The 14318-nt window shown below is 43.8% G+C and overlaps 1 protein-coding gene across 1 annotated transcript in view; it reads left to right on the top strand.

Annotated features, from left to right (window-relative positions):
- Window positions 1-14318, top strand: part of LOC120990866 (transmembrane channel-like protein 2-A) — a 121887-nt gene that overhangs the window by 83767 nt on the left and 23802 nt on the right. Inside the window, exons 16-18 of the mRNA XM_040419749.1 lie at window positions 815-1054; window positions 3812-3937; window positions 13138-13216. Coding sequence (XP_040275683.1) covers window positions 815-1054; window positions 3812-3937; window positions 13138-13216 — 445 coding nt within the window. The remainder of the gene's footprint in view (window positions 1-814; window positions 1055-3811; window positions 3938-13137; window positions 13217-14318) is intronic.

Genomic DNA, 14318 nt, shown 5'->3' with positions numbered 1-14318 from the left:
GGCAGCACGATCGACAGATCTCAACCATATTGAGCTTTATTATAAGGACTCATGCAGAGTTTCTACTCCTTAGCTTTGGTAAATAATCTACACATACTTGTAATTGTGTTAAGCACCAGGCAAACACTTTAAAGGTACGACCAGATGGGGGAGCTGGCGCATGGTGGAGATACAGTCTAAGACCGTGCTGCCATGTGAGCCATAACTCTAACGTATTTGATTGTTTAAAAACTGATCGCCTATTGTTAATTCCATACTACCTCATGCTGGCTGCTCTGTCTGACTGTACCCTAGATAATCTCTAGATACGTACACGCTGATTTCTGATTGTGTGTCCTGTGCCAAAGCCTGACATAGCCCGTCTATGCCAGGCTTTAGCTGGGCAACGCATGTACAGGCAGGCGCTGCAATGTGCTATGGAGCTCCTGTCTGTATAGCGGTCATTGTGTCCTGTACACAGCAGAGTACGGGAATACGGATTCTGGAGCGCAATAGGCATCTGAACTTCAGGCACCTATTTTACAAAGAAAAGGTAATAATAATAATAATGATAATAATAAAGCACATTACAAAAATGCATTTAGTCACATTTAGAGTAGGTTTCAATAAAAGTTAATATGTAAGTTTAGGTAGTGAACACTTTAATTACTGACTTAAAGGTAGCAGGAGAGTCCAAAATAAAGATGAAGCTTGTTTGATCCTGCCTCCAGTCTCGTGTTGAGCAACTGTTTTCTCTAACCACAGGAAATGAATTTGTACAGATTTGTACAGACAGATGTTTATTATTTAAATTGTCCTTTTATTTGCTTAACAGGATGGGGGCATTTTATGCACCTGGACTGATTGTCGTAAATATACTGCGCCTCCTGTCTTCAATGTACTTGCAGTGCTGGGCAGTAATGAGCAGCAACGTTCCACAAGAAAAAGTATTTAAAGCCTCCAAGTCAAATAATTTCTACATGGCCTTATTACTGCTAGTGCTGTTCATGAGCTTGCTGCCCGTAGTATATACAATAATGACCATATCCCCATCATTTGACTGTGGCCCTTTCAGGTAACAGAATATCTATCTATCTATCTATCTATCTATCTATCTATGTATCTATCTATCTCTTTAAAGAGGACCGGTCACCTCTCCTGACATGCCTGCTTTAATATCTTCATGCATTCCACATGTAATAACAATTCTGGAGCATCTATTCTTACGGTCCTATGTTGTGCCATTCCTGTATTATTTCTACTAGAAGTTATGAATGAATTGCTAGCAGTCTGCAATAAGGGTACAGAGGGGAGGTAACCAGTTAGGGGGGTGTACCTGCAAAGTCTGAAAATGGCAGCATGTTGCAATCAGTCAATTTCCTCATTGGAGCAATTTCTAATTTTGCTGTTTTTAGATGAACACAGTGCCTGTATCTGTATCATTTTAGACAACCCAGGGGAAACTTGTAGAAACATAAGGACGATATGCAGACTCATCTGAGATATTGCAACATTTTAAAGCAATCAAGCAATAACTAAGGCTACTTTTACACTAGCGTTTTTACTGGATCCGGCAGGGTTCAGCAAAAAGGCTTCCATTACTAATAATACAACCATCTGCATCCATTATGAACGGATCCGTTTGTATTATCTTTAACATTGCCAAGACCGATCCGTCATGAACTCCATTGAAAGTCAATGGAGGACATATCCGTTTTCTATTGCGGCAGATTGTGGCAGAGAAAACAAATCTGTCCCCATTGACTTGCATTGTGGGTCATGCCGGATCCGTCTTGCTCCGCATCCCAGGACGGAGAGCAAACTACAACATGTTGCGGTTTGCTCTCTAGTATGGGAACGCAACTAAACGGAACGGAATGCATTTTGGAGCATTCAGTTCTGTTCAGTTCAGTTTTGTCCCCATTGACAATGAATGGGGACAAAACTGAAGCGTTTTTTTCGGTATTGAGCCCCTATGACGAATCTGAATACCAGAAAACTAAAACACTAGTGTGAAAGTAGCCTAATATGAAATTACAAATGTAATGTGAATCCCTCCAGAAAGATCAGGGATGCCATTATAGGGGGTTTCCAGGAAACAACAGTGATGTCCTTAGGATAGACTATAATTGGTCCGACCCATATGAGCCTCGCTGTCCATGAGTATGAATTTTTCAGGCACAGCACCTTATCTCTACATGCAACTGTACATGGCACTGCAGCTCAGACCTAATGACTTGAATGCACAGCCGCAAGAAGGATGATGCACTGTACCTGTAACATATTAAAGGCCTCCACTGATCTAACATGTATACATCGCTATGAATAGACATTCATTGGTTATCCCTGGAAACAGTGGCGTGCATAGAGAAGTAAGGGCCCCATAGCAACGATCAAACCAGGCCCCTCAAACAGGACAGAAGGGTTTCTGCCTAAACCCTTTTTAATGACCTTTGTGCCATTTTTACACTGCCTCATTTGCTAAAAGTTGCTCCTTTAGAAGGTAGAGTCCTGACTAGGGTTGTTGCGGGTATCAATACTTTTGTCCCGGTATCGATACGATACCGGGATTTCCATTTTTTCGATACTGGCCTGTGCTGCCGCGCAGTCTCTAGTATCTCTGAACATGAGCGCGCTGCTGTCGGCACGCTCATGTTCCCTCAGCAGCACAGGGGAGAAGGAAGCAGTCTCTCCCTCCCCCCTGTGCTGCTGCTACCGCTGCCACCAATGAACGGAGGGAGGGGCGGAGGAGGGGCGGGCGCACTGCGCCACCAATGATAGGACTTTTCCTGGGTCCAGACTTTCAGTATCAGGCTACACAGAGCGGCACCTGAGGGGATAACTGCGGCTGATCTGCTGCCAGTACCCACCTCCTGTATTAAGGGTTAATTATCATTGGTGGCACAGTGCACCCCCCCTCAATCCCCCCCCAGTATTAAAATCATTTGTGGCAGTAGTCACAGGGTCCCCTCCTCTTCATTGGTGGCAGTGGCAGCTTCTGATCGGAGCCCCAGCTGTGTAATCCTCGGGGGCTCCGATCGGTTACCATGGCAGCCAGGACGCTACTGAAGTCCGGACTGCCATAGTCAGCTCCCTGATGCTGTGTACACTATGCACAGAGCAGCAGGGAGAGTGTAAAGTCCTATTCACCCTGATAATGCTCTATTAGGGTGAATAGGACAAGGGATGAAAGATCCCAGGTTCTGGCCTCTAAGGGGGGAAATAGTTATTTTAAAAAAGTGTAAAAAAAAAAAAGTGTAAAAAACCCCACCAAAATATTAAGTATGAATCACCCCCTTTCCCAATTTCACATATAAAATATATAAACAATAAATAAATAAAAATATCACATATCGCCACGACCAAAAAGTCCAAACTATCAAAATATTGAAAAAAAATCTATGCGGGGAACGCCGGAACAGAAAAAATAAATAAAAACTGCGCGATTCGCCATTTTTTAAAATGTTGAATGCACGTAGCTTTTTTGGTTTATTTTTTTCGCATGGTATCGAATGGTATAGAGTATCGCAATACTTTTTTTATTGTATCGAAATCGAATCAAAATTTTGGTATTGCAACAACTCTAGTCATGACCAAGTTTTCCCCTCCAGTAGAAGAGGAGATAATCCCAACTATGACCAGGCCCCATAGCAATCGCATGGTATGCCGCTATAATAGTTATGCCCTTGCCTGGAAACCACCTTTGGAAAGACACAAGTTGATTAGTATTATTGTATTTTCATACAGTGATGCAGTGATTGACAATATATTTTAGGTTTGGTTCCTAAAAAGCTTTAAACCATAATCATTGTTTCAATTATTTGTTTTGAAGTGGAAAAAACAGGATGTTTGACGTCCTTCCAGAGACAATTGAAAAGGACTTTCCACCTTTTATTACCAAAGTGTTTGGTTACGTGTCCAATCCTGGGGTTATTATTGCAGCTGTGCTTCTAATGGTGTAAGTTTTATGATTATACTGGGGCAGATTTATGAATGGTGCCAACTGCATAAACTTAGTCCAAATGTTTATCTCAGGCTGGATGAAAAGGTGAATGGCTAGAGATGTTTCTCTAACCTTATACTGATTATTGGTTGGCCTTTTTTAAGATAGACTTTTATGTCACAATTGTGCTAAAATTTTGGTATAAAATGTTGCACCTTCTTTCCCGTTAAGCTATGTCCCTTCCCATTAAGCCACAACCCCCTTACTGTGCTAGGTCCGGTTGATTTAACAGTCAAAGAGTTATATTGCACAGTGATAAATGTGAAATAAAATGTGAAATAAATACTTAACATGAAGAAACAAATGTCTCATGTTAATAAGAAGATTATAAGGATGGAGTTAGAAATTCAAAACTATTTCCTAGGGGACACAATACAGTTTAATATTTGATTACCATCAACTGCTTAGATGGGATGTCTAAGTACATCATACAGGAGGGATCCCTCACTTGGACACCGATGGCAGACCAGGCATGTCTATAAATTACATGGAGAGTCATTCATTTGAATGTCTACTATGTAATGTTACATTTTCTCTTGAGAGTTGGAAGAAACATCTGCAATACATTTCTTTTGTTCCCTAGTACTTAGTGTCTGGTGGTCACTCATGTGCCTGTTCACACTCTTGTGATCTGTTCACTGCTCTGGTCATAGACTAGTTGGTTGAATGAAGTTTCTTATTCCCGCTTCTATCTCTGAGCTACATGTCATAAACATTCATGACTGATGAAGGGAATTTTGCTTATTGGAAATTGGAGATTTATGTCTATCTCTGTGTTCCGTCCCCTTTATTCTGTTCCTAGACTATTGTCTTTCTATCCTATATAACCTGCTTATTCTGTGTATTATTACACCCCTTCCTGTCCTTCATACACCCCAGGAGTAACATACAACCCTTGCAGATACTTATATAGAAAAATTGTTTACTGATAACATAGAGATGACAAAGCAATGGACAATATACATAAAGATACAGATAACACAATACATAGAGGACACCACCACACACAGCTGCCTCCGTTCCTGCCCTCCCTGAATGCTAAGCAAATGTTCACATCCAGTTCCTGACCATTAGTACATGTACATATAGAGACTCATGCATAAATAGCATATATAATCTACTGGTAATACAATTGCAAACTACAAATATCTATATTCACACATATAAAGTCTACTGGGATATTATACTTATATACATACACACATAAGCTTAAATATAACAGCTTTCTCCTGAAGTGATGTTGGTCCAGGGGGTCCAGCAAGAGAAAGAGAGAGATTCCCAAGTTTCATGTCACCTATATGTTGCTGTGTCCCAACCCCCACCATGGACTCCACCCTGTGACCACCCAAATATCTTCCCAATCTCTCGGCCACGAGAATGTTGTCCAACTGCTTTTACAATGTGCCCTTCCTGCCTTTGATATGCTAACAAGGGACACAATGACCAAATGGCTACTGGCCATACTAATATCACTCAATGGGTGAATATCAATATACACTATATCCAAATATTAGACATATTTGTGTGGTGATCAGGCTGAGAGCCATATTTTCCTGTAACAATGACATAGCCACATAATATGCTAGAAATGTCTGAAAATCTTCCCACATTCTCCCCAATCCCCCCCCCTCCCCAAAAAAAAAAAAAACACTTAAGAGCTCTTGCACATATGTGGCCATCTCTACATTCATTCAATGGCTGGTTGAGTTGGCTAGTGGCCACCTCACCATGTGATAAGGGTTAATGAACCCTGTAACGGAAAGGTGATTAAGGTACCAATCTGTGGATATACCATGAATATCTATGAAGAAAATAACTCTTTAACAGTCTCTCTGTTCCATATGTGGCTGTGATCTGCCATTATATATTTTTACCTTCTCCTATGTAGGTATTAGGCTACTTTCACACTAGCGTTGTTTTAATCCGGCGTTCAATTCCGACACCGGAACTGCCCGCCGGATCCGGAAAAACGTGTGAAAACGGATTACATTTGAATCCTGATCAGGATTTTGATCACAATGAAAAAATGCATTGGAAAAAACGGATCCGCCATTTAGGGACTTTAACTTTTTTTTCACATTTTTCGGGTTTAACATGCAAAAGCCGGATCCGTTTTGACTGAACACACAGTGCCAGATCCGGCGTTAATGCAAGTCAATGGGAAAAAGGCCTGATCCGGCGTTCAGTCAAAGTGTTCAGGCTTTTTGGCCGGAGGTAAAAATACTGCATGCTACGTTTTTCTGAAAAGCCTGATCAGTCAAAAAGACTGAACTGAAGACATCCTGATGCATCCTGAAGGACTGACTCTCCATTCAGAATGCATGGGGATAAAACTGATCAGTTCTTTTCCGGATTTGAGTCCCTAGGACGGAACTCAGCGCCGGAAAAGAAAAACGCTAGTGTGAAAGTACCCTTAGAGATGAGCAAATTTCAAAAAAATTTGATTTCGTCGGTTCGCCGAATTTTTTGAAAAGATTCGATCCGAATTTAATAGCTATAAAAAACGGCTATTTCCTGGCTGCAGAGAGCCTGTATAGTGGTGTAGAACACTGTGCCTTGCAGTAATATGCATAGGGAGACTGGTGTGGTAGTGAAACAATACTGTGAGTCAGTATGACACACACATGACAGGCACCGCTTTTAGAATCACTGCACACTTCACTTGTTTGGGCAGTTACGGTGCCAAAACTGACCAAATAACAGTCAAGAGTGAACTCGGCCTTACAGGTTGATGTTAGCGTCAAGAAGAAGCGCACTTCTTTTGCACCATTGTCAGCTGATTCCACATAGATGTCTTCAGAACCTGTTCTATTAAACGCTTATAAGTGGAGCGCCCCGACAGAGTGGATAGGGTGTCAGCAGAAAGTTTGTGTTGACATCACTGATTATTTTGCCCATCCTCTGATCCATCAGAACAATAACCCCCAAAAAATGGATCCTGTCTCTTGAGCATCTGCCTTCACTTGGTCAGCATTTGGTCAGTAATCCATCAGTATTGCTAAAGCCAAAAAAACAGGAGTGGATCAAAAACAGAGATGACACGTGAATAAAATATTTGCATGTCTTCTGTGTTTTGTACCCACTCTTGCTTTTGGCTACCAAGTCATAAGCCAATTCTGATGGGACCATACAGGCCTTACATCTGCTACATAGACAGATCCCATTGTGCATCTCATTTTTCCTTACTTCTGACAGATCAGAAGAAGGGTCAAATAAATGCTTATGTCAACCAGGCCAAAAAGGCAAAATAGTGGCCCAGTCATGAAGTGGGGAAGGTGGGAACAGCTTGAGAAGTCCACAGAGTGGCCCAATGACATAGTGGTGATGTGGCAGCAGCATGAGGAGACCATAGAGTGGTGATGTGGCAGCAGAATCAGGAAACCACAGAGTGGTAAAGTGGCAGCAGCATGAGGAGAACACAGAGTGGCTTAGAGACATAGTGTTGAGGTGGCAACAGCATGAGGATACCACAGAGTGGTGAAGTGGCAGCAGCATGAGGAGACCACAGAGTGCCCCAGTGACATAGTGGCAATATAGCAATAGCATGAGGAGACCACAGAGTGCTGATGTGGCAGCAGCATGAGGAGACCACAGAGTGTCCCAGAGACATAGTGGTGAAGTGGCAGCTGCATGAGTAGACCACAGAGTGGCTCAGAGACATAGTGTTGAGGTGGCAGCAGTATGAAGAGACCACAGAGGAGTAAATTGGCAGCAGTATGAGGAGACCTCAGAGTGGCCCAATGACATAGTGGTGATGTGGCAGCAGCATGAGGAGACCACAGAGTGGCCCAGTGACAGAGTGGGTAGGTGAGGGGTAATACCAGTACCAGCTGAAGATGGTGGCTGACAGTAGGAGCATATGGCAGCAGGTGTAAAATCAGGCGGGTGGCAGCATCAGAATAGTAGCCGAAGCAGGTAGCCAGAAGAAACAGGTCTCTTTTGTCATAGTGTTGGTGTGGCTCCATGGATAATCTAGTCTGATGCATCAGGCATTGGTGTTTGAAAATTCTGGCTGATCCACGCCTGATTCATTTTCACAAAGGTCAGTTTCTCTACATTTTGGGTGGACAGGCGAGTTCTCCTTGGGGTAACTATGGTCCCCGTTGCACTAAACACCCCCTCTGATACCACACTGCTGGGGTGGGCAGGAAAGCTTGTCCAGGGCAAACTCGGCGAGTTGTGGCCACAAATCGAGTTTGGCTGCCCAGTAGTCAAGAGGATTTTCAATGTAGTGTGGCAGCGTGCGCTCCAAGTATGCCACAACCTGCTGGTTCAGGTTCTGCTCTATGTCTACCGGCTGCTGCTGGTGAGTAGTTTCTTCAGTAGCGAATAAAACTGCTCATCAGCAACTCTAGACTTAAGTTGCTGCTGATGGAGCTGGTACTGGACCGTGACCGTGGCAGAGGACCGTGAGCACAGAGGGCCCTACGTGAGGATGGGCGATGGCGCACATAGGCAGCGGCCAACTGACTACATAGGATGTCTCGATACTAGTTCACTTTGTCTTCCATCTTAGCGGGTGTAAAAAGGCCCCCATTTGGACCGGTAGCGAGGGTCTAACATGGTGGAGAGCTAGTAATCATCCCTCTGGCGAATGGTCACAATTCTTCTGTCACTACACAAGCAAGTGAGCATGCATAGCTCCTCTGGCTGCTCCTGCTACTCCTCTCCTGTCACCTGTGTAGAAAAACCACCCATTTCTCCACAGATTACCTGGGCTTGAATGTCCTTCTCCTCCTCCTCTAGTTCAGCCCCCACAAAGATCATGTGACCGTGAGATGTAGTCGCCACATCTCTTGTCCCCTGGCCAGCCAGATTTAGCAGCATCTGTTCCAGGACATGAATCAGTGGAATGACGTTGTTCATCCCGTAGTCCTGGCAACTGACAAATAAAGTGGCCTCCTCAAAGAGCCCAAGCAAACGGCAGGTGTCACGCATGGGCTGCCACTGGCTAACATCGAAGTTACACAGGGGAGTACCTATTTTTGCCTATATCATCAAGAAATCATTTATGACCTTTCTCTGTTCATATAGTCGGTCCAACATATGGAGGGTGGAATCCCAACAGGTGGAAACATCGCATATCAGCTTATGTTGGGGGATGCTGTTCTGCCACTGCAGCTCAAGGAGGGTGTGCTTTGCTGTGTACGAGTGGCTGAAGTGCATGCAAAGCCATTTTCAGGATGTCTTGCAGATAGGCAGAAGACTTTAGGAACCGCTTTACAACCACATTGAACACGTCAGCTCTGCCTTGCACTTTGGCAGACCTTCTGTTCTACATATGTGTTCAAGACTGGTACTGCCTTTTTGGCAAAGAAATTACGGCTTGGGACTCTCCACCTCGGCTCGGCACAAGCCATCAGTTCTCTGAAAAGTGCAGAGTCCACCACTTGAAAAGGGAGGGACTGCAGCACCAGAAACTTGGCCAGGAGCACGTTCAGCGCCATACTGTTGTCTCTTGACGGAATGACTTATGAGAAGTAGGAGGAGGAGGAGCAGGAGCATCAGGACCAGCAGATGATGGGAAGGACAGACAGCTTCCTTCTGTGAAGCCTTGACTGCATGAAATTGGGTGCGTGCCACTGGGTGATGCAGCGGTTGCTGCGGCAGGCTGGACCACCACATTGGAGCCACAGTTCTCCCAGGCCATTTTATGGTGATGCTGCATGTGTTGACACAGGACCATGGTACCAACATTGGCACCCTGACCACGCTTCACCTTCTGCCCACAAAACTGGGAAATGGCCATGTTCACCTCCTCCTGCGGCCTAACAAAAAATTGCCACACCGCCGAGTATGGCATTTTCCCACCAACACTCCGCGCTCATTGCCTGCTACCGCTGCCTCCGTGAACCTGTGCACCACTACTTTCCGGGCCTGTAGGCTCCTGCGAAGCGGGTGGTCTACCCCGGGAATGTTTGGTTCCCGACCTCCCACTGCTGCCACCCTGCTGACTCACAGACACGCTGCCACCCTGCTGGCTCAACCACTGCCTCACACGCAAGCTGGCACCCTCTTCTCCTGATGATGATGATGAAGCCCCTTCTTCACCCGGCTCCGACATCATCATCATCCGCTACTGTCTGCAAGTCACTGATGTCCCCCTCAATGATCTCAGGGCCAGGAGCCCGACCGCTAGCAACACCTGCTCCCACGCGACTCTCCTCATCACTACTTGTCCTTTTACTGGAGGAAGCGGCGGATGTCTCCTCCAGATCTTGGCTGGGTAGTAACTGCTGACTGTCCTCTAGTAGCTCCTCATCTCTGAAAAGTGGAGCCGAGCCTATGGCATATAATACTTCTCGTGTTGAGGGAACTGAAAATGACAGAGGAAGGTTCAGAATAGGTGGGGGCGCAGGACCTGCTCCCGGGCCATGCCAACTAAGCGTCGGGTCAGAGGAACATACCGACTCTTGGCTGGGGGTGTCTGATGTCACTTGTGACAAACTCGAAAACTGAGTCAAACATTCAAGCACCGCTGGGTTGCTTGTTAAGACACGACCTCTAGGTGACACCGGGAGCTCAGGCCTCTCGCTGCGACTCCTGCTGCCACCCCCCCTTCTACTGCTGCCTGCGACAGAAACATTATCGCCACTGCCCGTTCCCTTTAAAGGGCCTGTCACCTGTCTGTCTGACATACTGTATGATAAAAGAATTAAATTAAAATTAAAATAATACCCCCCGAAAAAAGGCTGTAGTACAATGTTACAATGTTACTTCACCGCTGATCGGCAATTAAGACATAATTGTTTCCTTTTTTTTCCCTAATAATAAACGCCCCCCCCCCCCAAAAAAAAAAAGAAAAGTAAAACAATGTAAAATCAATTCAGAAAGGCTAATAGGACGTACATATCTTTCCTATTAATAGACCCCGTAAATGGCTGTATCACAGAACTTGCACCCCTATCACAAGCAAGGTTTGCTGGAATTAGTGTTGTATCATATAGTGCAAACAACCTAAAAGCAATTTGGATCCCCAATAAGTGCAGCAAGGTGTAATAGAATTGCTCCTATTGCATCCTGTTCTCCTTTTATAGCGTAGATAATGCCTCCCAATCCGTTCACTACACCTTGACTAAGCTTTCCCTGAACTTGTAAATCGTTTTTTTTGCACAATTAAGTTTTTTCTAGCACTGTCCCTAGCGCCTGCTGATGTCTCTCCCTGCACTAAGTACACTGGAAAATGGCAGAATCCAAGATGGCTGAGGCTATTTATAGGGCTGTGACATCACAGGGGTGGGTGGCTGCTTATTGGCTGCATGCATGGCATTGTGGGTGATCCCTCGTTCCCAGAGTTCTTTGCTCCATGTCCTAACACGTGCAGCAACCATTTTAGGAAAAAATGCGATTCATTACCACAAAGTGTGAGGAAATTCGGATTTTGTGGCGAATCTAATTTTCCCTGAAATTCGGATCGAATTCCACTTCCTCAACTTCGATTTGCTCATCTCTAGTAGGTATCATCACTATCTATGACCTTTGCATGGTGAGATTTAGCATTAAATACACACAACATTAAAAAAATTGTTAAAAAGATAGATATTGAGATTAATTTATTAACTTAAAGGGGTATTCCAGTTACATCAAGTTATCCACTATCCACAGGATAATGAATACTATTAGATTGGTGGGGGTCCCCTCTGATCACAAGAATGGGGACCAGAACCCTACAAGTGCCTCCAAAATTATTGGAGTGACACATAAAGCATACTCACTGCCACTCCATTCATCATAAGAGAACTGCTGGTGATAGCTGAGTACAGCACTTGTCTATTTCCCATAGAGTTGAATGGAAAGGCAGTATGCATGCTCAACCTGTGGTTTCCTGAATTTCAAAGGTCCCCGCAGGGTTCTGGGTCCCATGTTCATGATCGTTGGGATTCTAGCAGTTGGATCTACTGTTGGGCGAGCATGCTCGGCCGAACACCAGTTCGGCTCGAACATCGCTATGCTCGGCAGAATATCGCGCGTGCTCAAGTCAGTGTATTTAAATCTAATTTAGCCTCTATTTCTGAAACGTTTCTGGTGGGATTCAAACTCAAAACCTTCTACATTACAGCCCAGAATGTTAACCACTACACTATAGAGCTGCGTGGCCAGTTACAAAACAAAACAAAATAAAAAAAATAAAAAGAATAAAATAAAAATGAGACTTCTGCTGTATGGGAATACTTACTACTAGTAGGTATTCCTATACAGCAGAAGTCTCTTTTTTTTTTCTTTTTCTTAAATATCTGGCCATGCAGCTCTATAGTGTAGTGGTTAACATTTTGGGTTGTAATGTAGAAGGTTGTGAATTCAAATCCCACCAGAATCTTTTCAGAAATAGAGGCTAAATTAGATTTAAATACACTGGGGTGTCGCCAAGCACTAACTCCATATATGGACATAGCTATATATGGAGTCAGAGCAGGGACTCCTAAGCCAAACTAAAGTCCTGACACCCTCCCCTCTTCAGAGCAGGGGGTGCCTGGTTTAATGCTCGGGTTCTCCCATTGACTTCCATTGTGATTGGGTTCTCTGTAGAGCACTCGAGTATTGGGAAGTGTTCTACTTGAGCACCAGAGCACACAAGCACTTTGGTGCTCGACCAACACTAGTTGGATCCCCCCAATCCAATACTTATTCTCTATCCTGTGATAGGGGAAAACCTGATGTAACCAGAGTACCCTTTCAAAACGGTTGACCAATTTTTTTCACACCCCATAGAGTAGCCAGACCTACAGTGGTGATCATATTTACATGGTTCCCGCTTCTGGGTTCCAGCTTAATCACTCCACTGTCTCCTTTGCAAGTCCTGGGTCTCATCCTGTTGATGTTGTGCATGTGACCACTGCAGCCATCACTGGCCACAGAGGTGACAAGTCGCTTGTGTTGCACGTGAAGCAGTGACATACCACATAGGTGACAGATCAGGCTGTTGCCGGTGATCAGGTGCCCGGCATTAACAGGATGTTGATGCTCTGAGACCTGAGATCTGTGGAGCGATAGAGCCAGAACCCAGTGGCAATGACCAGGTAAGTATGATCTCTACTGCGGGACCAATCACTCTGTGAGGTCTGAAAAAAAGATGCACAACCCCTTTAATTTTGTCTGTGAGTGCCAATAATGCATTTTTTCATATGAATAACTACTAATGTTAATTTTTTTTCTAGACTAGCCATATATTATCTTAATGCAATATCCAAGGCATACAAGAATGCCAACATTGAATTCAAGAAGAAAATGCAAAGGGTAAAATACATTATTATATCAACATATGTGTTAAAATATTATTGCTGCCATCATTAAATATAAATATAGCTTACGATTTTTTAAATTAACATTTGCTACTCATGATTGGAGCAAAGTTAAAGGAAATATGTCACCGAAATGTATTTCTGTCAGTTAAAACCAGATAGCGACACATATCCATTTTTACTAATCTGTTTTATTTTATTTTTTTGTTATTACAGATTTATTTATTCTATTTCCTGAACATGATCATGGGGGCAACCATCTTGCCTGAGCTGTTCTTAACAGCATTTAGAAAACATTAAGTATATTGCTTTACGGCAGCCCCATGATCCATAGACACAATGGTCAGGAGGGGACCCTATTGACTTCTATGGGAGAGTTTTCCAGGCATGCTTTTTTTTAAATAGGGAAAAAAATAAAAGTAGACATATTAGGTATTGCCACGTCCGTATCGACCGGCTGTACGAAAATATCACATGAACACCGTCACCAAAAAAATGCGCTAATAAAAAAAATATAAATTTCTTCACCTTACATCACTAAAAGTGCAACATCAATCGATCAAAAAGGCGTATGCCCACAAAACAGTACCAATCTAACCAACACCTTATCCCGCAACAAATGAGCTCCTACCTAAGACAATTGCCCAAAAATTAAAAAAACTATGGCTCTCAGACTATGGAGAGACTAAAACATTATTTTTTTTGTCTAAAAAATGCTTTTATTGTGTTAAGTGTAAAAAAAATTAAAAAAGTAGACATATTAGGTATCGCCGCATCCGTAACAACCTGCTCTATAAAAAAAAACACATGACCGGGGCGTGGCTTGGCTGAGAGCGAGCATGGCTTCATAAGCACAGAGCTCCGGCACAGACGCAGCTAATATCAGCAAATTCCGGGCAACCAAACGTCTACATTGATAATTATTGCTGCCCTGGAACACATGATGACCAGGGGGAAATGAGGACTCAAGTCCCAAAGCAAACTGGACTTCAACTTTGAAGCAGATAAAGTAAGAAGGGAGGCCACCAGCACTCGAGTTACGGACTCACTCGGATCATCACAATCCTTGATACATGAGAACCAAGCAGACCGGGATG

This window comes from Bufo bufo, chromosome 2, assembly GCF_905171765.1.
Source record: "Bufo bufo chromosome 2, aBufBuf1.1, whole genome shotgun sequence".
Taxonomy (NCBI): Eukaryota; Metazoa; Chordata; class Amphibia; order Anura; family Bufonidae; genus Bufo; species Bufo bufo.
Note: the sequence above shows the minus strand (reverse complement) of the source record. Positions and strands in the feature narration are given on the sequence as shown.